A 26,442-nucleotide genomic window follows, 5' to 3' on the forward strand; every position below is an offset into this window, starting at 1 on the left:
GTCTTCAGTGTTGGTAGTGAGTAAGCTGTGTGGCAGTACTTGGAGCGGAATAGGCCTGTGGTTCCCAAACATTTCTGACCAAGGCTCTCTTTCTTTGTAAATATTTCTGAATTCATGTTCATTTCTCGAGAAAGCAAGGAACAATTATAATGGTAATGTTCAATGTTTATGAGCAGTGTTTATTTTTTATCTGTTTGACAGCTTTTTCATATTTTATTACATGTATTTTTCCATTGATAGTTTAACTGAAGGGAATTTATATTGTTATATTGCTAAAATAAAAGAAATCCTAGTGGGGCAAAATTCATGAAATTCTGATGTTTTATTATTTCCTCCATTTTTACATGATATTTTGCTTTCCTTTAACTTTCCTTTCCCCATATATTTTTTGGCTACAGATTAAATAGCAGTTTTATTATTTAATCAACCACATTAATTATAAACTAATTAATGTTTTTAATTTATGTACTTTTATGTATATAAAACCAAGTTTGGTCAGCTAAGTTACATGGTAGCAAACGTGATATGAGAATTCTAGGCCACCTACATTTTCCTGTGCACTATAGGCTGAACCATGAACAGGTCTCATACAGTACGTACCGCAGTGGGATGAAGGTCATCTCGATGTGAATGAGCCTGTTCTCCAAGTCTGTGGACCAGCAGCTTCTTCTCTCGCGAGATCAGGGGATTGCTTAGCAACCGATGTCAACAGCCCTATGGAGAGACATAACAGAAGTGCTGCGCTAACTGTAACCTGACGATTACCGAAGTAGCGTTAGTCGTTTAACCCTAACCCTAATCGACATAATGGAGGTAAGTAATCTTCCAAGGAGTTTGGTCCCAAATGTTTTACATGGCAGCTTAACGCTGATATTAATTGAGCATTATACATTTAACCCCGGTCAAAATGTAACACGTTATTGTTAGCAAAATATGTTTAAAATTGCTGAAATACGGCAAATCTGGTGTGTTAGCATGTTCGCTATAATTAATTTCACTACTTTGCTATGTGTACTAACTTTACTAACTTTGTGTAAAATCAACATGAGATTAAACGTTACACAAGTTACGTCATTTCAGGTGTGAGGTTTCAACGCTAACGTTATTTATCTTTGAAATGGGTGCCCTATTGCACAGGTCCTGTTCAGCTAGTTCATCACTCCCATACTCATTTTCACTTAGTCTTGGCCCTGCTGTGTTTCCAGGACATGGGACCAGCAGGAGATGACTCTTTTCAGTCTTTGGAGGAGTTCCAGATGGTCCTCAATGAGCTGGTTGGGGATGAGAGCATGGACAAGATCCGGCTTGAGTATGAAAGGCTTATCCATTCTCTGAAGAAGTCCAGAGAGAATGAGAAGAGGCTAATGTCCAAATGCAGGGAGCTGAATGCAGAGATTGTGTCCACCTCAACTAAAGTCACAGCTGCCCTGAAACTGTCCCAAGAAGATGAGACAACAATAGCTTCACTAAAAAGGGTAACACTGCCAGAACACAAGATGCTACATTATAGCTGCTCTTGTTTATTGATGGCTCTGATTTAGCATCATTTCACATACGGTATTGAGGCTATGTTAAATGTGGACTGTGTAAAATGAAGGTCCAGAAATAACAGTTAATGGAATAGGTAGTGTTTAGAAAGTTGTATTAAGTCATGCAAGTGATGTTTTTTCCCTCTGGAATCTTCAGATTAAGGCAAACCTTTGCTAAAAATTCCTTTGCCTACACTGCAGGAGTTGGATAAAGCTTGGAAAATGGTTGATGCTGCTCATGATAAAGAGAAGAGGGACAAAGAGAGCATAAGGACCTTAAAAGAGGAAGTTGCCAACCTAATAAAAGTGGCTGAACAGCAAAGTGGGTTGTCTGTGGACCAAGAGCAGAGGTGAGCCATGTGCACTCCTTTCTGCAATATGCCCATAATGATTTATTATATTAATATTGTAGGTAAAGTGAATGGAGTCAACTGTCATTTCTTTTCAGTTATCTACTAAAAATGAATAAGGAGTTGACAAAGGAGAGGGATCAACTGCTTGCAACTGTGGAGGGTCTGAGAGAAAAACTAAACAAGGCCACTGCAACTCATCAAGAGATAGAGGCCCAAAGAGAGAGTGCTTTAGAGACTGTTTCTCAGGTAAATATGGAGCAGATTCTCGCTGACAGAAAACTGACCGACATTCTAAAGTAATTCTAATTACAGTATGTGACGTATTTAAATAATTGGTAGAACCACAAGCAGAATCTGTTCTTCAAAGCTCTGCCCCTGGGGCTCTATACAAATTGTCTAATGAGGTTTTAATTAATTAAAAGATTAGCTGTGCTGACTGTACCAGATTTTCAAAAGCAGAGTGCGTATGAAAAAGAAAACTAGAGTTAAATCTGATTGTATTTTTTTTTTTTTTACAATACTTGAACCACATCTATGAGTCTACAGCTGGTACCATCTATAGTAGTACAAAGGGAGCTACTGGCCTTCTTGCTGAACTTGGAAACTTGAATGTATATTATTGAAATATTATTTTAATTTCAGTGCAATGAAATGCTTCCAGCGTAGTTCTTTTAGGCACCTTTAGTTTAGCTTATGTAGCTCCAGAGGTGGCGCTCCAACAGCAGACCCTAGGTGAAATACTGCTTTGCTGAAGCCAGTGGTGATCCTCATAACTAAAATGAAATGAAATCCACAGTAGCTCTGAGGCCAACTTGCTGTTTATCTGGGTGTCTAATCTTAGCTCCAGCAGGAGCTCCAGGTGCAACAGAATGAAATTTCCCGGGAGCAGAGGCTGAAAGAAAAGCTGGACAAGGAGGTGAAGCAGCTGCACATTGACATGGAGGCCAAAATGGGGGAAATCAAAGCTCTGAATCGGCAGGGCCAAAGGGCCAAAGAGGAACAGCAGAGACTGGAGCAGCAGTTGAAAGAGCTAAAGGTAAACAGTGGAGTGTGTGTGTGGTACACCACTTTACAGGTCACCAGTGTATCATGGGACTGACACATAGAGACAGACAACCATTCACTCCTACAGTACAGGCAGTTTAAAGTCACCAGACGTCCTAACCTGCATGTCTTTGGAGTGTGGGAGGAAACTAGATCGCCAAAAAAACCCACACGGGCACAAGGAGAACATGCAAGCTGTACGCAGAAGGGCCCCGGTCACAACTGGAGCACAGGACCTTCTTGCTGTGAAGTAGCACTACTAACCACTGTGCCACCGCCTTGTATAAGTTATGGTATATTCAAATGGACCAATACACAGATGAGTGACACAATAAACATAAAACCTATTTAAATTGATCTTAGCCTCCATAACAGTGTCAGTATTACTTGGCATCAATCATGTCAGTGCCTCTTTTTATTCTGGGTTTTTATCAAATCAGTATATTATTGTGTGTGTGTGTACCGTTACTGCACTGCAGTACACAATAAACATCATGTCTTCCCACACCTTAATCCCTCTCCTGAATGTGACAGATCTTGAGTGAGCGGTCCACCAAGGAGCTGGAGCAGATGCAGGTGAAGAATGCCAAGCTGCAGCAGGAGTGTGAGCAGCTCTCATCAGTCAAAGAACATCTGTCCTTGGAAAATCAGCAGAATGCAAATGAGCTCAAGGTATGTGGTGTTCCACTGATACTCACATTCACACCTGAGCGACAGAGACACACCTCTACCTCTCCAGTTAGCGCATATTGTATACCTGACTGGCTGTGTATATAGCAAGGTTTGTGTGTGCCTGTGCGTGCAGATTTTGAATGTAAATGTGAATGTGAGAGAGAGTGGTATAGTAGTAAAAACTGGTGTTGAGTTCACACCCTTGATGACATATTCACCCAAAACCCTAATAGCTAAGACACAACATAGAGACATAAGCTGCTTTTCCACTCATTATTAGGCAGGGAGCTGCTCTGGGGAGTGACCAATTTGGGCAAAATGTCATAGTAATATTCCTTATTTTTTGAGGCAAGAAGGTACATGATTTGACATTTTCTTAATGATACTCTTCTTTTGGAAAACCTCCTTAACTCACTTCAAAAATACTATGAGTCCTGCATCAACATTATGCACAGTGTAGTGAGAAAAAAGCTTCTGGTTTGGCACTCTGAGGTTTTAGTGAATCCATATTTATTGATATTATAGTGCGATTCATGCTTCGTGGCAGATAGATCTTTTATAGGCTACATAGTGTAGATAGCTAAAGTTGGCCAGACCTGATACTTATTATTTAATATGCGGCATGCAGTGACAGAATCAGAGTAGAGGTAAAGCTGTTTCGGTAATACTGTGTTCTGAGCCGTATCCTATTGTCCTAAATACATTGAATCAGTTATTTGAGGGCTGTGGTCAGACAGAGAGACCATATTTAGGTTCTTTCCCTTACTCCACAGAAGTGAATGTTATCCACTACTTCTTCTTCTTCTGTGTAACACTTCATACAATCTCACCTGTCAGATGAGAGAAGAGGAGGTGAGTCAGATGCGTCAGGAGATTGCCAACCAAACAAAGATGAGAGAAGCCATTCAGAAGAAGTTCCACCAGATGGAGGATCAGAAAGCTGATGTGGACGTGCAGAGGGAGACACTGAAAGCTCAGATTGCTGGTTTGGAGAAGGGTAAAGGAACTTTCCTTGTGTATCATAGACAGACATGACAGATTTTTGGGTTCCCAATCTGTCTTCCCTGTACTTCTGCCCAGGCTTGGTCCATGTGAGCTCATCAGTCTGAAAAAATGAATTGCATAAGATCATGACTCCTAAACCTTTACATTTCATGCTAATTAATAAGAGTCCAAGATCAGAGCTGATGATCAAACACACAATTAGCCACTAATAAATAACATTCCATTGTAACTGCATGTTTGTCAAGAAAAGCAAGAACCTTTCATACCAAATGAAAATGTATGGATTCATCGTTGAAACCTGACTTTGTTATGATTTTTTATGCCATGTTCATAAATACAGTAAATGCACAAGTTCACATTTTTTCAAGACTATCTTAAAACATATCACATGTACACTGAAAGAGTTACAGTGTATGTTCCTGTAATCATTCCTATTCTCTCACTGCATGAAAAGTGGGACTTTATGTGTGTGTTTATCTGTTTTTTCATGCAATGTCTTGTGAAGAGATGCTCCCACTCACCAATGTGTCTCCAGCACAGTGAGAAAGAGCTGACTGTGGCAACTGAAGTCTCATATTAAGAATTCATTTTCAAAGAGAACAATGACTGTTTTGCCCCCCCCATTACTTACTGTACACTGTAATTAGCTCTTCATAGCCAGTTTTATCAAACCTTAGCAAACATGCTTCAATATATGGTAACACAACTCAAAAACAAAAGTAAGCCTAATGTGCACAGTACATGATGTACCCACACACAACAGAAAGCTCTTGTATAAACATACTGTACAAAACATATATTTAAATATTATTATTATATGTTATTGTTATGTTATTTCCAACACATACTCAAATATATACATGTGTGCATGTGTGCATACATGTGCATGTGTGCACATCTTGATGCTTTGAGAGAAGGAGAAAATGTGATGAGTTTCATATTATCACTACCATACTTGAGAACATAGAAGCCAAAGAGTAAGCATTTAGTCTGCAATAAACATTCAGAGAATCAGTGTGGAGAAAGTGGAAATACAGTAACAGACCCCAAACAGCTGCTGAAAATCTAACAGTGGACATTGGGATGGAAGAGCTAAAAGTGCACTATTGCATAAACAGAGGCCACAGACCAGATGCTCTATTCATCTGGAGCTATCAGCAGCAACTTTATGTGAAAACCAAGACTAGAAAAGACATTTCTAATCACAGACACACTTTATACACTGACACAGTGATGTGTTGTTCATATTGTCTTTTTCCTTCATCTCTAGAACACTAGAGACTTTAATCCAACAATTGTACCAACTGCTCGAATCGTTATCTCTCTGCAGAGCTTGAATCTTGCCAGAAGCAAGTCGAAGCTGACAAGAAAGCCATCGATGAGCTAATCCGAGAACGAGACATCTTGAATAAGGTGTGCGCTGCACATTGACCCACTGGGTAATTTTTTGCTTTGCAGCCCACAGTTCTCTCTTGGCTGTTTTACTGTAGAGTAGTACAAAAGGAATATATTGTAAACTACAGTTCCCGTTTCTCAACCAACTAGAATTCACTTAATTAATAGTGTTTCTTTATTTGGTGCTTGTGCTCGTTCCCCCATCAATAGAACATTATCAAAGCTGCGCAGTCTAGTGAGAAACAGCAGAACATTGTGAAGCTCCTCGAGCAGGACAAGAAGACCTTGGAACATGAGATAAGTGGATACCGCCAGGAGGCCCAGAAGCAGCGCAAGATCATCCAGCAGCTGGAAAAAGAACGTGACCGCTACATCAATGAAACCAGCAGCCTCATGCAGAAGGCAGGTTATGCAGAAGAGATGGCTCAACAGAGTTTATTACTTTTAGTTGAATTAATTTTGATATTCCAAGATGTAATATTACTGTAAACACGAGGATGGGCAACATGGCATCAATTGGAACTTTACTCCCTTTCACAGGTGCAACAAAAAGTGAATGATGTTGAAGTACGAGAGACGGAGATATTTGATTGGAGGAAGAAGGTCACTGAGGCAGAGTGGAAGCTCAAACAGCAAGAGAACCTGTTGGAGTCTCTTGTGTCTGAAAGGAACCTCTACAGCAAAAACCTTATTGAGGCTCAGGTAGGAGTGATGCCACGTACAGTATGAGTGAAGTCTTGATACAGTGGATAGTCACAGATAAAAGAAGACAGGTAGATGGATTGTTTCAGTGTATGTTTTTGCTTTGTGAACTTTAGTCCTGTGTATATAGAGGGTCCATGTAAAAAGGAGTAAAACCGCTTTGATCGGATACTGTATAAATAGAGGTTGAATGAATAAATGAGTCCACGCTGACCTTCACTTTGTTAGTTAGTCATGCAGTTAAGGAGTCAGTCAGCCAGAGAGCCAGCTGCACACTGCCACTACTACATGACTAGATAGTGAGACATGGAAGTTATGACAGTGAGGTTCTAAGTTTGTTTTTGCGTTTTTCCATTCATTGCTGTATAGTAGTTTCTTTACATTCTGAGTTTTCTAGTTTGAAACGATGGCCGAGGCTAACTATCTAACTATGCTCATGTTCTCAGTGTTTTCCTTGGCTGACAGAACTTTTTCTTTTTTTGTTTTTGCTTATTGCAACGTCTCCCTCTGAATCAGGAAGATATAGCTGAGATGAAGAGGAAGATGAAGGCCATGAACAACCAGGTCACCCGGCTGAGAGATGAAATCACTGGGAAGGAGCTGGCCCTTGCCAAGGCTCAGCAGGAGCACAAGCGATTAGAGAAGGATAATGAGGCCCTAAAGGTACTGCAGTCAGGCTCAGGGGTTCCAAGCACCACATCATTTAGATTATTAATATTTAGCCCTTTTAGTAACTTTACTCTTTAGGAAAAGGTTATTTTAAATTCATGTAAATTTTCCCCTCTGTATAAACAGTACATTCCTTTCTTTTATTGAAAGCCATGGAAGGTACCACTGGGAACCACTGACCCACTTCTAAACCAGCACTGGCTATTCAGAGTGTTGTTTCTACTGCTTTATGCCTACCTTCCCTGTCCATTTCCAGTACCTGTTGGGTCTGTTAGTAGGCATCTGTGTGCCCATCTGTGTGTGCTGCTACAGGGGGAACTGCAGCTGGTTAAGCTTCAGCTGGAAGAAACAAAGCAGCGTGTTGACAGTCAAAAAGCAGAGCAGCAAAAACTGCAGAAGATTATAGCTGACACTGATGCTGAGCAAACCCAACAGAAGAAACAACTGGAACAGGTAAAGAAGGAGAAGGATATAGACATAAAGTTGTAGTGCGAAAAGACGACAGCAGAAACTAGTGTTCCGCACAAATATTTGTTGGTAAATTTTTCTCCAGGTAATCAGAGAGAGGGACAACCTGGGAAAACAGCTCCTACGCCGCAACGACGAGCGTGCACTGCTGTATGAGAAGATTAGGATCCAACAGGCAATTCTGAGCAAGGGTGACTTCCACTACAGCCAGCGGATGGAAGACATCCGCCTTCTCAAACTGGAGATTAAGAGGCTGCGGCGCAAGAAGAACATCCTCGACAAGACTGTATCCAACACAGAGGACCTGAGGTAAAAAAGTATCCAGTTTGATTATTCATTACCTTAAATTTGAACTACAAACATTTTCTCTGAAGTAAGTAGTAATTAGCATCCACTGTACTCTGTTCCATATTTAATACAACAGACACCTTGCTTTTGATTTTTGATGTAACATTATTGTAAATAACAAATGAAAATGCCATGGACAAACACTTTGGGACTCTTCACGTACTATTTTGAAGAACACAATTTTGAGGTGATTAAAGCCTTTTGCTGTAGCTCTTTCTCTAGCTGTTCAGTTGGATTAAGATCAGGACAGCACGCTACTTCAGAACACTGCAGTGTTTTCTCTCATCCCTTCCCCAGTGAGTTTCTCTAAGTGGGCTCTACTTGAGTTTCGCTCCATTGAGCATATTTTCATTCAGAAAGTGACATGCAGTATGGTGCATCTGGACAAAGTTATACCCAGAAGTCAAAGTTATCCTTGTTTTTTCTCACCAGTTGAACTCACTGTTTATTCTGGGGTTAATATCAGCAACTGTAGTCACATGAAAATCAGGCTCCTTGGAGATGGTATAGCCTTTACCTTTTTCTGAAATGACAGTGCTGCGTGAGATACTACTGAATTGTTGTGTTGCAGGCGAGAGCTGTTCCACCTGCAGAAGGAGCTGCTCAGAGAAAGGGCGAGGATCAGCATCCTTGAGGAACAGCTGAAGCCTATAAATATTCACCGATGGAGACGACTGGAGGTGAAGGACTAATTAAGTCTTTGTGGGTTAGCTTGAAGCTGTCACAGCCCTAGCTGGTTACAGTACAGTTATATTTAGTTTGCATGAAAGACCTTTATCATTAACCCAAGAGGAAAAGGTCAGGCCATTAACATTTTGTAAATGACTGGCTCCTGCAGGGCAGTGACCCTGGCAAATATGAACTCATCCAGAAGATTCAGTCCTTACAGAAACGACTGATTGCCAAGACCCAAGAGCTGGCGGAGCATGAACTCCTGTTACAGGTAAACACTTGGCACTCTCTCCTCAGTGTGTACACACAGGCACAGGCACTTAACTGTTCACTCCTCTTTGGAATAGTTGGTCTTATCCTCACGATGGAGTGTTTGACTTCTCCAAAATTGAGCCGGTTTGTAAACCACTGTCTACTGTATGTCACTGCAGTAAAGTGGCAAAGTAATTATTGGTGCTGCTTTTACAATGCAGCATCAACTGCTTAGCTACTAACACTGAGAGACAGTGACAGCCAAGTTAGTAGGCAGACGCTCCAACATCTTGTAGAACAATAAAAAAAAGATTATGATCATGATGTTTGATCCCTTTTCATTAGGCTTTGAAGGATAAAGCACATGATATTAATTTTTATTATTGTCAGCAAATGCTGTGAAAAGACCAAACCTAACAATGCATTAGTCCATGAAACTATATCATTGGGTCATGAATAAGCACTTTCATTTTTTTAAACAGAAGGCACAGTCATTTCCAAAAACCACCGGGCACACCGTTTCTAGCAAAACCTACTCAGACAGAAGGAACTAATGCATTTGCTGGAGACTATTTTCATTGGAGCAGAGTATTTAGGGCAGCAGGACGGTTTATGTCAAAACACAAACATGCTGTGTGATCATGTAATAAAGGAACATGTCACCAGTGTAACTTGTGGCTTGCTGGTGTGTAAAGTAGCTTCTGCACAACAGTGGAGGTCTATGGCACAAAGGAACAAGGTGTATTAGACTTCAGGTGTACACAAGATACACATTCTCATGAAATGCAGTGGAGGTCTATGGCACAAAGGAACAAGGTATATTAGACTTCAGGTGTACACAAGATACACGTTTTCATGAAATGTATTGATAATAAGAAAAATATAAACTAAAAGCAGAATTATCCTTACACAGTGTAATTAATAAATAAAAAATGTTACCCTGTGCTACTTGGATCGGTTGCTTGATTAAACTGTAGCATGGATCTGACCCCAGGACACAGATGATGTTTCTCTTTTTACATACAACTATCTTTTTCATCTGTAAAAAAATCTTTTTTACGTATTTCCCCACCAAGGAAAAGGAGAAGTTGTATGTGGAGCTGAAGCACATTATGTCCCGACAGCCTGGTCCAGAGGCAGCTGAGCAGCTCCAGCAATGCCAGTGGACCATCAGAGAGAAAACCAAAAAACTCAAGGTGAAATGATTTTTGTCGTGCAGAACAAGTTCTCTAAATACTGTACATGAATGTAATACAGTATAGAGGTCTTGTTTTTCAAAGTCAAATAACAACCTCCACAAATACAACTATACACTATTTAATGACGTGTGTGTTGACAGTTTTTTATTTCACAGGTGTTGACAGCAGAGCTGAGAATGCTCGATTCAAAGATGAATGAGTATAAAAGTGAGAATCAAAGACTGGCCAATGAGCTAGCAAACATCAAGAAGAAGTACCTTAGTCAGAAAAGGCTCCACAGGTGAGGTTTTGCATTTTGTCTCAGGAGTAACACTGAGTAGCAGTGAAATACAGAAGCCCTGAAAGGCAAGTGGAAAAAACAATTATGGTGGTCCATTTTCCAAGGCTGGTATAAAGTGTTTGTTTTGGTAATAGCTGTTTGCACCACTACACCTTGGAAGGCCTGGCTGCAGACTGTCATTTAAATAGGAGTAAATGCCTTCATTTTTTCTTCCATGTGAATTTTAATTTCTCCATGCACTGTAAACACATGGTATATACAGTATATTCGATTGATAACTTTCATACCAGCCCAAACAAACTGCATTAACTGGGCAGAATGCTCCAGTGTTCATTTTAACTGACCTAAACAGGGTAGGTGTAAAAGCACACAAGCAAGCATCACACTATAATAGCACTATAATAGCAATATGTTTCTAAAGTGCTTATTCTGTTGTGTCATTAAATGTACAAATGAATCCTATTCCCTTTGAAACAGTCCAAATACCCCACTCATATTTCCCACTGTACCGGTAAAACAACCAAGTCATAAGGGGTGAAGTGCTCCTGTTATCATGTTATAACATCACAGTAAACTAACATTAGTTATACAGTAGCCGTAATCTGGTTACCAAACATCAGTATGGCTAATGTTTCTGGCAGATTAATAAAGATTGAAATACATTTCTAGTCAAAAACATGGCAGTAATGCTACATAACTACTAATCCACAATATACCATGTGTTTACACGGTATGGAGAAATTAAACCTCACCCTGAAGAAAACATGAAGGCATTTAGTCCTGTTTAGAAGGCAGTCGGCAGCTAGACCCAGAAAAATGTCAAGTTTAAAAAAAAATCCTTTCACTTGTTTTACAAATGAATAAAAATGACTTAGTAAAATGATCCTGGCAAAAACTTTTCTTTTCTGTTTCACACATGGGGGAAAAAAACGTGTAGCTTAGAAAAGTTATCGTTACAAAACATTTTTCAACTTGAAAACATTGTTCCTACCTATTTCACAGATGGAAAAAATGTAAATAACAATAAGCAAATGATAAGTAAGAAATGCACAATACTGTCTGTGTTGTCCATATGATAGGTCTGTTCTCTCTGATAACTTGGAGCTTTGTGTGTCTCCTCAGTGAGCAGAGGACCAAGACCAAAGTGAAGCAGCTGGAACCCCTTCCCCAGCTGAGCAGCAAACCTCACTTCATTGGTGGAGGCTTCAGGATCGACAACCCTGTGAGAACATAGCAGTGTATCAGAACTGATGAAGCCTCTTGGATGAGAGGTGAAACGTCTTCGACCTAAAAACCTAGTCCAGTTGATTTTTCTACGTCTTTCGCAGGCTGCAGATGCAGGAATACCTGTGTTGACTTTGAGTCGCAACTTCTTGATGTGAGGAGAGTTATGCAAAAGATCAATATCTCTGGTGGATGGACATGAAAGGTACCTTTCCAGCTCTCCTGCTTCTGGTTTTCCTGACCCCATGGATCCAAAGAAGTCATCTTCATCAGAGAGGCTGCTGTTTGTGCTGACATCATCCAACTCTGTTTCTAGGTGATGTCTGATGAATTCAAGGCCTGTGGAAAGATAAATGGTTTTCAAAACAATTTAGGTCTGTGCATTATTCTTACTCTTCTACTGTATAGGCTGCCAAGCTGCTGATATTTGACATGAAAAGTTCCCTGGGCTTCAAACTCTTGCCACCCTGTGGGTTTGTCACTGACACACTGTACTCCTAAATGACAGTAACATTATAAAGATTCATGTATGTCAGTGTCCAATAGCTCACAATTTCTAAACATAATCAATCATATTTACCAGCTTTTAAGATGCTCTCCTCTGTGGTCCACAATGTTCTGAGTCTTAGCAGGAGTAGTGCTACTGCAATCAGCTCAGGCTCTTTCATGATGTCTCCAAAATGTTTCTGGATCCCTTCCTGCAGGGCATCAACAAGAGGTCTACACATTTTGCAAGATGACTTAAGTCTCTTCAGCTTCTCCTGCAACTGGTAAAGTGTTGGCAGCAAGAAGCCCATGTGCAAAGATGGTTCCCCTTGGAGGATGTTGATGATGCTACTGTGTAAAGCGGAAGCTAAGGACACACCGGAAGCACCTTCTGTTTTTTTTTCCCAGTGCATGTCACATTGCACTGGCCACTACTGTTGCACCGCCATTAATGGTTATTGACATGATGCTCCTGTAGTCACCACTAGATGTCAGCAAAATGCAGACAGACTAACCAAGATCCATCTGTGCTTCTAAAATATCTGGATTTTTTTGTTTTGTAGGTTTACATCATATCTTAAAACACACATAAACCTACAACAGGCCACTGGCACTCCTTTAACACTGTGGCCTCTTCAACTGGGGTGCGCAGGAATCATAGCTGGTGTTAAACAAGTTGTGGGACTACTATACAGGGAAAATCTTTCTTGAAGGCTTCATTTGAGGTAAGCAGGATGCTAACTGCTGATCCATTGTTTCGGCCAGCACAGCAGTAGCTCATTGAAGCGTGTTTGCTGGTTGGAAGTGTGCTAATCAGTGCAATCAGCTAATGCAGTGTTTGTTTGGAAAGACCCCTGAATATGCACACAATCTGCTTGCATTTAAATCATAACCTAATACCTGTCATTCTTGAATGACTACAAATGTTCACATAAGTTGTTCTATTACTTGATCTGCATACTGCTGAGGTAGTGTGGTGTTATATTCATAACAACCACTTTAAGCGATATGCTGCAGCTACTTCCTTTGTGTCAGTGTGTTGTATGCATATTTTCATATCAACCATCTGTGTACAAACAACTAATAATTTACATATTTAGAATAATTTTGATTCAGCATAATTTGCTCTTATTAAGATCAAACCACCAAAACAAGGCCATAAGCACTGTATATCACACCTAAACCATTAACAGCCAACTCGTGTAGTGTTTACAGTGGCTGGGCTACAATGCAGGGGTTCTTCTCTTCTTCTTATTCCCTCTGCTGCTTCTGGGGTAATTCCTTTACTGTACCAGTGACATTACAGCATAACCATAGCAACCAACATCCATGCAGTGCTGGCTTTGTGAGCTATGTTGCTGTAGTAATGGGAGGCCTCGGACAGGCTAGAGCTCCTTTCTTCCTTTTCTCCCCTTCTCTTTGTCTTGCAGTGTGGGGAAGCAGCAGCTGCTTCTACAGACTAATGAAGCTGGTGTTTGTTGGCTGGTCGGCCACGATGTTTCCACAGTGTTTTACACTGATGATGAAATCTGTCTACACACATGGCACTTATTGCAGATTGTTTGCTCAAACATGCAGTGTATGCTGGTACTCGTTTTTGCATATGTACAGCGAGTACAGTATGTGTGTGGTTTCTGATTTTATTTTTTATAGTGTACAAGTGAGCAGGTACAGTAGGTGCAGCTCCTTCTGCGCACTGATGTCATGTCATCAGTGAATCAGTCTGCAGCTTTTCTCTTTGTCTTTACCTGCTTGTATCTGCTTGCCAATTTCTGAAGTCATGATGTCTATTTTAGGATGACAAAAACACTTCATTAATGTGCTAATCATTAGCTTTAAGAATAGACTAAATATAAAATCTGTTTAAATAACTGTACAGTCCTTACTGAAACACACACTAACTGCTTATTTTCTCTCAAGCCAAACATCAGGCCAAGAGTTTCATTTGTCAAATCTGCTCATGTCTCAGAGCTGGACATTCCTGTCCTCAAATATAGTCATATTATAATACCTCCCAGCCTGAGTGCACTCTGGGTTTGATAATAACATGTGAACTGTTATATGAGTGCACGTGTTCACTTTCCTCCAGCTGAGGCTTTTTTACAGGAAGGCTAAACCCCAACCACAGACTAAAACAAGGGATTATCCAGATTTGAAAGCACAGGCTGTTTTTATTGGCATCTGTCTTCATATATATTGGCTCATGGTGACATCAGAGTTCATTTCAAAACCTTTTTAAAGATCATAAAAGGTTCCTGGTTTTGCTGTGATATGTAAATTCTATTGATTGTAATTGATATTTTCTTTATATTTCATTTCCAGACACTGATTCTTAGCACCTAACGCCAATAATCCTGACTTTGCACAGACTTTGTGTACAGTAGGTCATACATTTATATCTTTTCAACACTCACAGGAGAAGTCTCATATACCTTGAAAAAATGTTATCACTAGAGTTGTTTGTGCTTAACTCTTTTAATGTAAGAGTGGCAGAGAGTTGAATCTTCTTATGAATACATCAACCCTTAGTGAGAAAGTGATGAAATACGATCTATAGCTTATAAATGATAAGACTGCAATAAACATTAAACATGGCTGGGTCAGGATTTTGGTTTTCACCTAGATGATCAAATTGTTGTATAGTGCCAAAAGCACTTGAAAAACTATATAAGGTCATCTAATGTATCCTCACAACATCCTGGTCCTCATAACTCAGTCATTTTTATGTTTTTTAGTTTGTCTGTCCCATTCTTGTGAACACAATATCACAGGAATGTCTTGAAGGTATTTGTTCAAATTTGGCACAGACGTCTACTTGGGCTCTATCAGTCCTCAATAGTCCTCTATAAAAATAGTCTCTAAGTGAAGGCAGCATGTTCTCGATGGAAATTATTCACTAGACATATTTACAGTATGTCAGTACAGTGACAATGTCCATTTTGCCAAAAAATGACACTTAATACCTTTTATTAAATTCTTTCTTTAAAGTCTTCACTACATAGAAAGGTCCAGACAAACCTGCATGGAAACTGCTATCCCAAACTATGCAGTTATGGTGCAAACCTGCTTAGTATCATAAGGCTTTGACTGCTGTATGCCTTTCAGTCCTGCACATTGTCTGCCTGGATTAGTTTTTAGATTTCACATTTAAATGTTTCAGTTTGAAGTCACTTAATTTCTATTCATTGTTGGTATTGTTGTTTTCATACTAGCCATGCTGGTTCTGTGCAGATATACAAGTCCATAACAATCAATGCTTATTCCAATCAGGTCTATGTTAGAATGAATAAGCAGACAATGGGGGAAATGTTGTTGATATAGTAAACTGGTTTAATGTACCGTGTACTGTCTTGCTACACTGTCTCCTTCCTTCAAACCTCCAGCTCCTCCTTCTACTTCTCTTCTCATGAATACTGGGGTATTAATGTATGTAGAGAGGGAGGGAGGGAGGGAGGAGGCAGGGACAAAGGGAGAACGTGAGGGAAGAAAGGAAGGCGAGAGGGAGGGTTGAGCTGATATCGTCAGAGGCCCGGCAGTGCGCAGGCTCTGTGTGAGCTGGGCTGGCTGCCTATTGATTGGAAAACAACGGGCTGTGGGAGGACAGATAAGGGTGACTGTGGGCTTATGGGTGAGGGAAGGGATTCAGACCAAAGTTCAGATCACGTTGCCATCTTTATATTCCTGATCTTTTCTCTCTTTCACCCTGGAATGAACGTAACTGCTGCTGCTCATCACTGGGTTTTGTTACAAAGGAAGGCTTAGGCACAAACAACACTTCTACCACAGGTAACCTGTCTTCTTACTCTACAAATCCTCCTGCTGTTCATTCTTCCATTCTGGTGCTCAGTGCAAACCTTTCTGACGTCCTTGCTGTGCATCATCTTCCCTCCATCCTTGCCTTGTAACCATGGTTTCCTTCATCTCTCCTACCCCTCTCCATGCTGCTCATCTCCTCCCCCACTCTCCCCTTTTTTTCTTCCTCTGATGAGCTGATGACATGGACTAGCTTGATTTCCATTCTTGCCATGGCTGCCTCAATGATTATTTGAATGGAATCCTTTTCACTGATGTTGATGTGGGACTCAGTCTGTGTGATCTAATGAGTACCTTCAGTATAAATATGATTAAATATCTGCTATGTTACACTGGGACCATTATAAACATGAGAAATGATGTCATTTCATTTTCCAAATATGCAGCAGCCTCACACTTAGTGATATGAATAGCATTTGAAATGTGCTGGCATTGTTCTTATTCAAAATATTAAATAAACCACTGTGCAAAACATTTGCATGTGTGACAAGCATGGCTGTGTCAGAGTAGAAAAAAAAAGTGTGGCTTAAAAATGTGCAGTTTAATTTGTTGTTTGCTGTGCTGGCTGTGATCATCTCTCCCCTCAGTGAAACTGGGTGGCAGATTTGGCTGTAAGACAATAAATGAATGTTTCATTTTTATAATCTCATCCATGTGGAACATGAACACGCACCTGAGACCACAAACAATGCTAATATTCAATGTTCATGCACATTTCAAACACTTTCACACACATTCACACTACTGTCGGCTTTAATGTGGAGTTATTTCTCAGTGTGTTTGCTAAAACAGAATCTTCCAGCATTTCCCACAGTCACTTTGCTAAACTGACTAGCAGCACAGTAAGCAGGCTACAGCATAACTGCAAGGTGCTAGAGGAAAATTGAATTTGTCTTCTCACCCTGCTAAATTTTAAAGCAGCAGTGCATCTGCAAGTAATCCCTGTGGCAAGGTTAGAGACAGCCACCCATGTTCATGTTCACATTCCTTATTTGAGTAAACCAAATGACCTTAACTGGATCAACTGACAGACACAAGTTGTCAGTCACTGGCAAGGATAATTCATTTCCATGTTTTCTCAGCTGTAGATTGTAGAAAAATTAGAAATACAGTGACTGCTAAGCCTGTAATGATTGTAGTTAATAAAAACACACACAAAAAAAATACACCAGTGATATAAAAGAGAAGAGGAGACTGTGAAAACCAATATCCAGCTGGAGCTGCAGTTTACTGAGTGGTGTGATAAGAAGGAAGAGGCCTGCACAGGCTTATTTTCAGATGGACTCCTCTGTACCCACCCACTTAAGCCAGGCCACGGTCCAGCAGAGCACACAGAATGAAATTTAGTCCTCACTACTGTAATTACACTGCGTCAGTCAGCCTGACTGGGGCACAACTTCTCCTTAGAAAGTCTGACTACAGCTTGAAGGATGCTTGTTACTGCAGGACTACACCCTTTGATTTTGGATGTTTTATGGAATTACATTTGATGTTTTGATATCTGATGGCCAGAAATGTTTCAAGTAGATTATTTTATCCAAATGAATGTGAGCATTATGTTTTACAGTTACGTGAGTTGCTTCTCCTACTATATTCCATTGCTGTGAACTCTATTGTTAATTTGATGGATTTTAGGAGAAAGAACTAAGCAAAACCCTTTCCCCAAATTACTGAGAAGAACCCTCATGTTTCTGGCTGTCCTTTGCTCTGAATTAATAATGTCCTACTATGGACGTGGAGGGTTCTTTTAGCAAAAACAACAAGCAGGAACTGAATCATAGTTTAGGAACAGGATAACTGGGAAACACAGAATACCCTGCTGCTACCAGTAATATTATATATACCACGTTCCAAAACACACAGACCTTTTGACATTCCTAATAACACGTCCAAGTAGAACCACTGGAGCCTAACTCCAGGTCTCTAGTTTTTAAACATTTTTATTCCTATTTATCTCATTTCACAATGAGCATTCCTTTGTCTGTCTGCATTGTTTACTGCCTGTTTATACTGCTTATTTTGCATTGTTTGCACTGGTCATTGCTTATTATTTTTGTTATATTACACAGCCTTATGTTACTGTTTACTTGCCCCTTGCATAATAAGGATAAGGATAATCACCTTTATTGGCCAAGTATGTTACACACAAGGAATTTGTTTCCAGTACAGAACCGGAAACAAATTCCTTGTTTCCATGGGGATATGTACATACACACTGAGAGCCTTTAGGATAAAATCAGAAAAGAATGTGCTCTCTGATTATATTTATAGTGTTTCTGGAAGAAACTAACTCTGCTCCAGTTAATATAAGTGTTAAAAGGAAGAAAGTATAACCTCATTCCAAACAATGCACTTCAACAAAGTGTTCAAATCATTTATTTTTAGTGGTGCATTTATGAGATTGGGTAAATATTTTGTGTTCAACCGGCCATAGAACATCATATGTTCACAGAGAAGCCCTTCACTGTTACAAGGGAACGAAAGAAGAACCAAGTAAAGAAAAGTTAAAGAAAGAATGAGAGCAGTTTCCACCAGTTAATAAACTGCAATTACTGAAAAGAGGGAGCTCAGAATAATGTCTTGGTTGGATGTTTTCTGAGAATAAACTGATATCATATTTATTCTTAATGATTTGAACATACGAGTATCTGCATCTTATAAGCACAAGGTCTGGCTGCACTCTCCTCAGTGGTGCGCCAAGCTGACGCATTTAATACACAAGGGACACAATAAAATTAAAGACTAAAAATAGAATTTGAATTTTATTCCCTGTCTCTTTGTAAGGTGATTTATTTAATACAAAATTTCTCACCTTTCAGAATGAAGTTACTTTCTGAAGTCTGTCTCAGAACCCTGAAGGTCGTGTCGACAGTGTCACCGCACTGTAAAGCGTATCCTTAGACTTAGTTTCATGCTAAACCAATCTACATGTTTGCATTGAGACTAGAAGATGTCTCACTAAATCAGAAGAAAATGTTCCCAGAGCTGCACTGTAATTATCTGGAGATTAATGACACCATTTAACAAATTCAATTTAAATCACTTTTACACCCAGATAGTTAGCACCAAAACCATAGAGGAGAGCTTAAGATAGCCATACTGTAACACATGATGCAGTCTGAGAAATCTTCCTATAATTTTGTGTGTCTGAATTTTGCAAACCATAGCAGTTAAATCCCAGCAGAAGTACTTAATTAACTGTGGTTTACCAGTAAAGCCAACTGGTTGGGTTCCCTTTGGGACCGGGTCCCCTTCTGGCACATCTACCTCCATCTCCTTTTTGTCTAGACGTCATGGTGCCATTCTAGCTGAGGTGAGGCAGACATGATTAAGGGGATGCCAGATAAACCCTAATGGGATTCTAGCAGATGGGGACAAATAATCTTGAGAGACTGTTGTGCCTTGAGTGATCCACTGCTACAGCAGTGACCCTGCCTAATTAAAGGAAGGCTGATGAAACTTAAACCACAGGTTTTATAAGTGGTGATTTAGCTAAGTTGATGCAGTGAACACTATCACACTCACTCTGTTTTGTGCAGGGCTCAGACATTAGCCTGACAGGGGACACCATGGAAGCCCCTCTTGTGTGTTTGGATGAGGAATTTGAAGATCTCCGGCCCTGTCAGATGGACGAGCTGGACTATCCAGCACTGAGTCATTCATCTTACTCCACCACTTCTACCGTCCCATTGGCCTCCATCACCCGTGAGGACTTCTCTGAGCTGGAGAACTTCTCTGAGATGATGAGCTTTAAGTCGATGGAGGACCTGGTCAATGAGTTTGATGAGAAGCTCAATGTCTGTTTCCACAATTACAACACCAAGACGGAGGGCCTGGCACCCATACGCAACCAATCACACAACCAGGAGGATGAGGAGCACCTGCAGGACGAAGAGTGAGTCAGCATTGTTAATACTATTTAACACAAAACTGTTCATATGAGATCCAGTTTTCTGGGGAGTTCAAGTCTTAACAGTGGTCATCAGTTATTGTGTGTTTTCAAGCCTGCAATGTGCACAGCTGAGGATGTAACAGATGTGATAGTCCTCTAAAAGGCTGAATTATCATAAACTAGTACTTATAGCATAAGCATAAACTTTATTGCCAGGTATTGTCAAAAATATAAGGAATTTGACTCCAGTCCAACAACCCCAGTGTGCACAACAATATAAAAACAGAGTAAAACCAGGACAAGTAAAAAACAAACAAACAAAAAAAAAAACAGAAGACAACAATATACACACACATATATACAAGTTAAAAAACTGCTACTCAATGTTGCATCTGTACTTACAGCACTTTAAAAAGCATTAGAAAAGTATTTGCATCAGTATTTTGGGGATTTGCAGCTTTTACATTAATTTATTTTTAGGGCTAGACATATTAACAGGCACAAGACAAAGAGAATTACACAGCAGACGAGGAGCAAACTGAAGATGAAAATGGCATCATATATCTATTAAAAACAATGTGTGTTCGGTTTTCTGCACATGTACAGATAGTCCTTACGTTTGGCTGGGCCAGCTGTGTCTACAGTATCACTGATGTGAAATACTTTTACTGTAAATATCAACTTTACATTTAGCATAGGATATAAGCTAGCTTTGGAGCTGTATGGCCCCAGCCCCTCAGGAGCATATGGGAACATACTGTACATAAGCAACCATAATTCTAAGCAAAGCATCACTGGGAAAGACTTGACAAGCTGGGAACTCACTGAGGAAAAAGTGTTTAGGTGAGCAAATCAGGAAAGTACTAAACAGATGTGTATAGTAGCCAGGTGGGGAAAGCCAAAAGATTAGAAATCGAGAGGGGAGCAGCTGGGTGCGGGGAAAGGAGGAAAGCAACCTACAGTGGGGGGACATCTGGTGGGCAGATGGAGAGTGGCAGGAGACAGGCGAGAATGTCAACGATAAACTAGGATGGGACAGGTCTTTGTGACAGTTGAATTAAAATGAGCTGTGTGGACATTCATTCTTTTCTATGGCCTTCAGGCCATGATTAATAAAAGGAAAAGGAAAGCGGGTGTGTAAAATAGAAAATAATGGTGAAGTGAAAAAAGAGGAAAAAGAAATAAAAAAGGAAATAAAAAAGGAATAACCGAAAACACATGGAAAGAAACATATTTTGAAATGTGCTGCAAAGTTATAACAAAATAATAACTTGACATTCTGAACAATTTTGCATGTCACAACATTGTTAATGCACAAAATGTATTTTTAAGAAGTACTGTATATGAAATTATTTAATAGTTTATTTATATTCTTCAGTTTTCAGGTGACTTATAACTCCAGATTATGCATCCTATTATCAAAGGAAACACAAACATAGTAACACAGTGTGATACCACAGCCAGACTCTGGGCACACATGAAGTAGAACCTATTCCTCATCATGGTGCTGCCATCATTGCCATTCATGATTTATACTCACACAGAAGTAGCCCAGCCCGAAACACATGACGCACTCATACAGCCACACACAGGTCACACACAGGTCACAACAGCCAAACAAATCAGTTGATTAGCAGCATGGCCCCACCCTTCCAAACAGTCAGGTAGCATGCTGAATTATTCAGTGTGTAGTGCTATATACCTCAACTGGCTTTGGCTCTGTTGGTCTGTCTCTGTCCCTGCCTCTCCATCAGCTGACTGCCGGCTCGTTCTTCTTTTGCTAGCAGGCTCTGAGGTGGAAACACAGGTGTCCTCACACTGTGCAGATATGTCTTGGGCTAAAAATAGCCTGGTTATCAATGTAGGAGGACAATTTTTGGAAGGAAATCATGTTTTTTCAAACAATATCAAATTGCCAGTAAAAATGAGTCAGTATTAATGCTTTAACTGGATACTGAGAAGATACAGGACTGTGAGTGGTTGGAGTCTGACAGCAAGCTGCTACACTACTCACCAAGACCTAAACCTAAGGCCTTACACTGACTTGTTGTGGCATCTGGTACAGATATGATCTAGTCACACACATCAACTGTTCCACCTCCTGTGGAGTCTTTTTCCTGTTAACATTATGTTGTTACTCCTCCTGTTTTAATAACAGTTTCATCCATGCTGTGATTTCATGTGAAGTAAGTCTCATTCACTAAATAGTTTTCCATCTCAGCACCATTCAGACACAGAATACACACAGTTATTAATAGAAACTAAGACAGTGCTGATGTTTGTCACTCCACCGTGCATATAGGAGAAATATCTTTTTTCCAGTGGAAGATGGAGTGACTCATTTAAAACAGGAAAGACTCACAGACCCACAGAATCCTCTCAATACACTAAATCTGCTGTGTGGTTGAGAGTCTGGTGCACATTTTGGCCTAATTCCTGCAGCAGCCTAATTAGAAGCACAGATGCCAGTGAGTCCAACAAGCTGATGGAGAACTAGAATATTAAATGGAATCATATCTTCTCAGTGGCCGTGGGCCAACAGATACAGCAGGACAGCTTTGTAACATGGAGTTCCAGTTCCTGACAGCCTGATAACCAAACTGTGGCCCTGATACACAGGCACCATGTGCTATTGTTTTGCTGTGGTGGGTGGTACCATGGTATTTTGGTTAGTTTTATTTCAGCTAAAATGACTGACTGACTGACTGTCATATATGAAGCTACATACTGTATAAAGCCAGCTGCAGGTTAGCTTAGGTTAGCATGAAGACACTGGGAATACTGGGAAGACATGGAAACACTGGGAGATATGTGTCAGACCGCTTGGCTAGGCTCAAACTAATTCAGTTCAAACTGCTCTACAGGGAAGTAACATTGAAATGATTTAGAATAGTGTGTGCACCTCTCAGTAATCCTGGAACTATCTTCCAACGTTTCTGATTTTTTAATGTCTTCTGATTAAATGGTGGTCAGCCAAAGTCTGTTTACAGAACACAGACATCTAATCAAGTTGGCTTGTAGGGAGACATACAGCACAAAATTAATTGTGTGGTACTACAACTTTGACCCTGTTTATGTGGTGGGCTTTGCATCTATGGCACACAGGCCAGGCTGATGAGATAAGCTGTGAGCTGAATGGTGCCCACTGTGTGATCGGGCATGGGCAGTGCCACTGGTAGCAGGGCAGCAGGCCTGAGCTGACCTCTGAAGCAGAAAAAACACACAGGCTCTGAGACAAAGGAGACCTCTCTCCCAGTTTTATGTCATTCCCTCATCAGACAGACGAGAGCTCCGGGTTGCAGACCGCTGTCACAATGATGTGAGAAGCTTTATCTAAATCTCTGCTAAGGATACCTTTGACTGAGTAGTAAGCAGTGCTTTTTTCTGTTGTATCTCTGCACATTGACTACCATCACTGATTTGTCACATTGAGATATTGAATGAGTTGCTGGCTGCTCAAGGCAGGGCTGGGTAGACATTGGTAACATACGACCACTGTTAGCCAGTGAGAAACCACAGCAGTCTCTAGTCTAATGCTGCTAGGTGTCTAAGTACATCATGTGTGGATACATCAGCTTGAAATAGTAGACAGCTGAGGCAAAAAATGTTTTAATGCTTCTTTTTGGTATTTGTTTGAGGTAGGCCTACCTGAAATTACCTTGCTTATGTGTGTGTGTCTGTGTGTTATTTCACAGTGTGTGGGATGCTTTAACTGACAACTACATCTGCACTTGGGAGGGTTCCGACGCAGAGGGACTCAACGGCAATCTTTCTGACCAGGAGGTACATGACGTCGACATCTTTCTAGATCTGGGAAATGTACTACTAGACTGCTGTAAAATAACAGCAAGTAAACTTTCTTTTTTATTGTGGAAAGGTGACTATAATTGATATTTTATAACCTTTAGTTATATGGATCTTAAACATAGCATAAGGTTTTAAAAACCTTTTTCCAACCATCTTGTATTTGGTGCAAGTTGAATGTTGAAATGTTAAAGTGTTGACATCATTCTGTACAATGTGGTATTATTTAGTTGGAAAGTGTGCCTTAAAGTATTAACAATAAAGGAACAGCTGATTCTGAGCCCTACTGTAATGCTTGGGTTCATTAAAGCTACAGCCAGTCTGACCCAGAAAACCCCAGAAAATTGTCTTCACAGTCACTTCTTTCATATTTTCCCTCTTCTATGTAGTTAGGGAGGGACCTTTAGTATTTATCTGTTATACTGCTTGCTACAAATGATTGAATAAATGTTCACTAATATTTGTTCCACTAGTTTAAAAGGCAAAATAAGATTGTGTTCTTATGGTATTAGAGGTTGGTGAATGACAGTATTATCTTATTCTATCATTTTTCATCTTGTGTTGCCAAACTAAATAGCCAGCAGGTTTATTATTTCTGAGACTCTTGCTGACAGAAGACATGCTTGACCAACCTTGACTCACCCAACTTTGAAGAGGTCACCCTCTTCCTCTCCTCTGTTAATTGGCTGTTGTACTGCGCTACTGAGAACTAAGCACACTATAGCTGAGACTGAAGTGAATATTATTAATTTTGCATGTATTTATTTAAAAGTGCTGGATAAACTCAAATTTTAGCCTGATGGTGGTGCCAGATGAAAAATTATCAATGTTCATCGTCAGAGAATCAAAATGTGTATATAGGAAGTGTCTATAGGAAATTTCATGACCATGACCAATGGTGACCAGCGGCCGTTGAGACATTTCACACATAACCATAAATGTTGACATTATGGTATTGCAATGCCACTTTAGAGCGGAGGATGTCTGGGATGATGGTGCTGAAGAACACAAAAAGGAAAAGGGAGTCCAGGGAAGTTGAGATGTTGCAGGATGTAATGCTGTACTGTGTTGACTGTATCATCCACTGACCTGTTTGCCCGGTAGGCAAACTGCAGGGGGTCCAGCTGTGGGCCTGTGATATCCTTTAGGTGGGACAACATCAGTCTTTCAAAGGACTTTATGACCACAGATGTCAAGGTAACAGGTCTGTAGTTATTCTGTCCACTGATTAAAGGTTTCTTGGGAACCAGAATGATGGTGGAGCATTTGAAGTAGGAGGGGACTTCACACAACTCCAGTGATCTGTGTCAAGATGGGATCCAGCTGCTCTGCACAGACTTTCAGACAGGAGGATTTAGTATATTATTCCATTGCAGTCAGGCAGACTCTTATCAGCCTAATTCTCTTAGTAAGACATACTACCATTTGTTTATTGCTTGATTCTCACATTTTGTCTCACATTCTGCAGATCCATGAAAAAGAAGAGGAAGAGATGAACGAGAAGAATGACAATGCTAACTGCCTGAATGAAGAGCCTCTCATCACAGCTGATCAGGTGTGTGTGTGAGTTTAGGATCAGCATAGCATTTTTTCTGAGTCCTGTTTTTGATAATGACAAAAGGAAAGCGATAACATCAATCAATCAAATTCAATCAAATTTTATTTGTATAGCGCCAAATCACAACAAAAGTCATCTCAGGACACTTTACAAAGTAAGGTCTAGACCTTACTGTTATCAATAATATTACATAGGGAAAACCCAACAAATCCCCCTTGAGCAAGCACTTGGCGACAGTGGGGAGGAAAAACTCCCTTTGACGGAAGAAACCTCCGACAGACCCCGGCTCTTGGTGGGCGGCCTTCTGCCTCGACCGGTTGGGGTGAGTGGATAGAGGAGGGAGAGAAGAAGAAAAGCAACAAGACACAATAATCAAACACTGATCAGGTCAATGTGGCTGGTGACTGCTCGTCAGAGACGTAGAGCTCCAGGGCCAGGGCAACCTGCAGAAAGGTACAGGGAGAGAGAGAGGACACACTACGGGAGAGAGGAGACACAAAGTTAGTGATGTGTAATGGTGGCATATAGAAGCATAGGGAGAGAGGAAGGAGAGGGGAGGGGAGGGGAGGAGAGGACAGAGAAACTCAGAGCATCATGGGGCCCCCCAGCAGCCTAGGCCTATAGCAGCATAACTAAGGGAAGGCTCAGGGTCACCTGATCCAGCCCTAACTATAAGCTTTATCAAAAAGAAACGTCTTAAGTCTAATCTTAAAGGTAGAGAGGGTGTCCGCCTCCCAAACTGAGACTGGGAGTTGGTTCCATAGGAGAGGAGCTTGATAGCTAAAGACTCTGCCTCCCATTCTGCTTCTGTGGACTCTAAGAACCACAAGTAAACCTGCACTCTGAGAGCAAAGTGCTCTGTTAGGATGATAAGGCTCTATGAGGTCTTTAAGATACGATGGAGCCTTGTCATTAAGGGCTTTGTATGTTAGGAGAAAGATTTTAAATTCTATTCTGGATTTTACAGGGAGCCAGTGGAGAGAAGCTAATATGGGAGAGATATGATCTCTCTTGCTAGTTCCTGTCAGTACTCTGGCTGCAACATTTTGGATTAACTGGAGGCTTTTTAGGGAATTA

At 40.5% G+C, this 26,442-nt stretch overlaps 2 protein-coding genes across 5 annotated transcripts in view; both read left to right on the forward strand.

Annotated features, from left to right (window-relative positions):
• The first annotated feature begins 685 nt into the window (after window positions 1–685).
• On the forward strand, window positions 686–12,190 carry cfap58 (cilia and flagella associated protein 58). Of its 3 annotated transcripts, none has more exons than XM_020613447.1 (19): window positions 686–813; window positions 1,206–1,475; window positions 1,731–1,879; window positions 1,978–2,128; window positions 2,724–2,918; window positions 3,461–3,598; window positions 4,436–4,595; window positions 5,934–6,016; window positions 6,209–6,400; window positions 6,539–6,700; window positions 7,217–7,363; window positions 7,682–7,822; window positions 7,923–8,146; window positions 8,757–8,865; window positions 9,024–9,128; window positions 10,186–10,305; window positions 10,464–10,588; window positions 11,711–11,810; window positions 11,917–12,190. In XM_020613447.1, the coding sequence occupies exons 1-19, from the start codon at window positions 808–810 to the stop codon at window positions 11,968–11,970; spliced, it is 2,631 nt and encodes an 876-aa protein (XP_020469103.1). In that variant the 5' UTR covers window positions 686–807; the 3' UTR covers window positions 11,971–12,190. The 3 variants fall into 3 exon arrangements, with proteins under 3 accessions (XP_020469103.1, XP_020469104.1, XP_020469106.1); XM_020613448.1 differs by having other exon boundaries at window positions 7,703–7,822; XM_020613450.1 differs by lacking the exon at window positions 1,206–1,475 and having other exon boundaries at window positions 11,917–12,189.
• Window positions 12,191–12,792: 602 nt separating this feature from the next.
• fez1 (fasciculation and elongation protein zeta 1 (zygin I)) overlaps window positions 12,793–26,442 on the forward strand; it is a 25,028-nt gene continuing 11,378 nt past the window's right edge. Inside the window, exons 1-5 of one of the 2 annotated variants that reach the window (XM_020613451.1) lie at window positions 12,793–13,023; window positions 16,051–16,084; window positions 19,651–20,006; window positions 23,699–23,786; window positions 25,276–25,362. In XM_020613451.1, the coding sequence (XP_020469107.1) occupies window positions 19,681–20,006; window positions 23,699–23,786; window positions 25,276–25,362 (501 nt within the window). In that variant the 5' untranslated portion in view covers window positions 12,793–13,023; window positions 16,051–16,084; window positions 19,651–19,680. The remainder of the gene's footprint in view (window positions 13,024–16,050; window positions 16,085–19,650; window positions 20,007–23,698; window positions 23,787–25,275; window positions 25,363–26,442) is intronic. The other variant, XM_020613452.1, reaches the window with a different exon arrangement.

The sequence above is a fragment of the Monopterus albus genome, unplaced genomic scaffold (assembly GCF_001952655.1).
Source record: "Monopterus albus unplaced genomic scaffold, M_albus_1.0 scaffold134.1, whole genome shotgun sequence".
Taxonomy (NCBI): Eukaryota; Metazoa; Chordata; class Actinopteri; order Synbranchiformes; family Synbranchidae; genus Monopterus; species Monopterus albus.

Excerpts from the sequence above, each read along its gene's own strand:
- cfap58 (XM_020613447.1), top strand. Across the intron at positions 1,476-1,730 it reads CAATAGCTTCACTAAAAAGG|GAGTTGGATAAAGCTTGGAA; the intron begins GTAACACTGCCA and ends CCTACACTGCAG. Across the intron at positions 6,701-7,216 it reads AAAACCTTATTGAGGCTCAG|GAAGATATAGCTGAGATGAA; the intron begins GTAGGAGTGATG and ends CCTCTGAATCAG.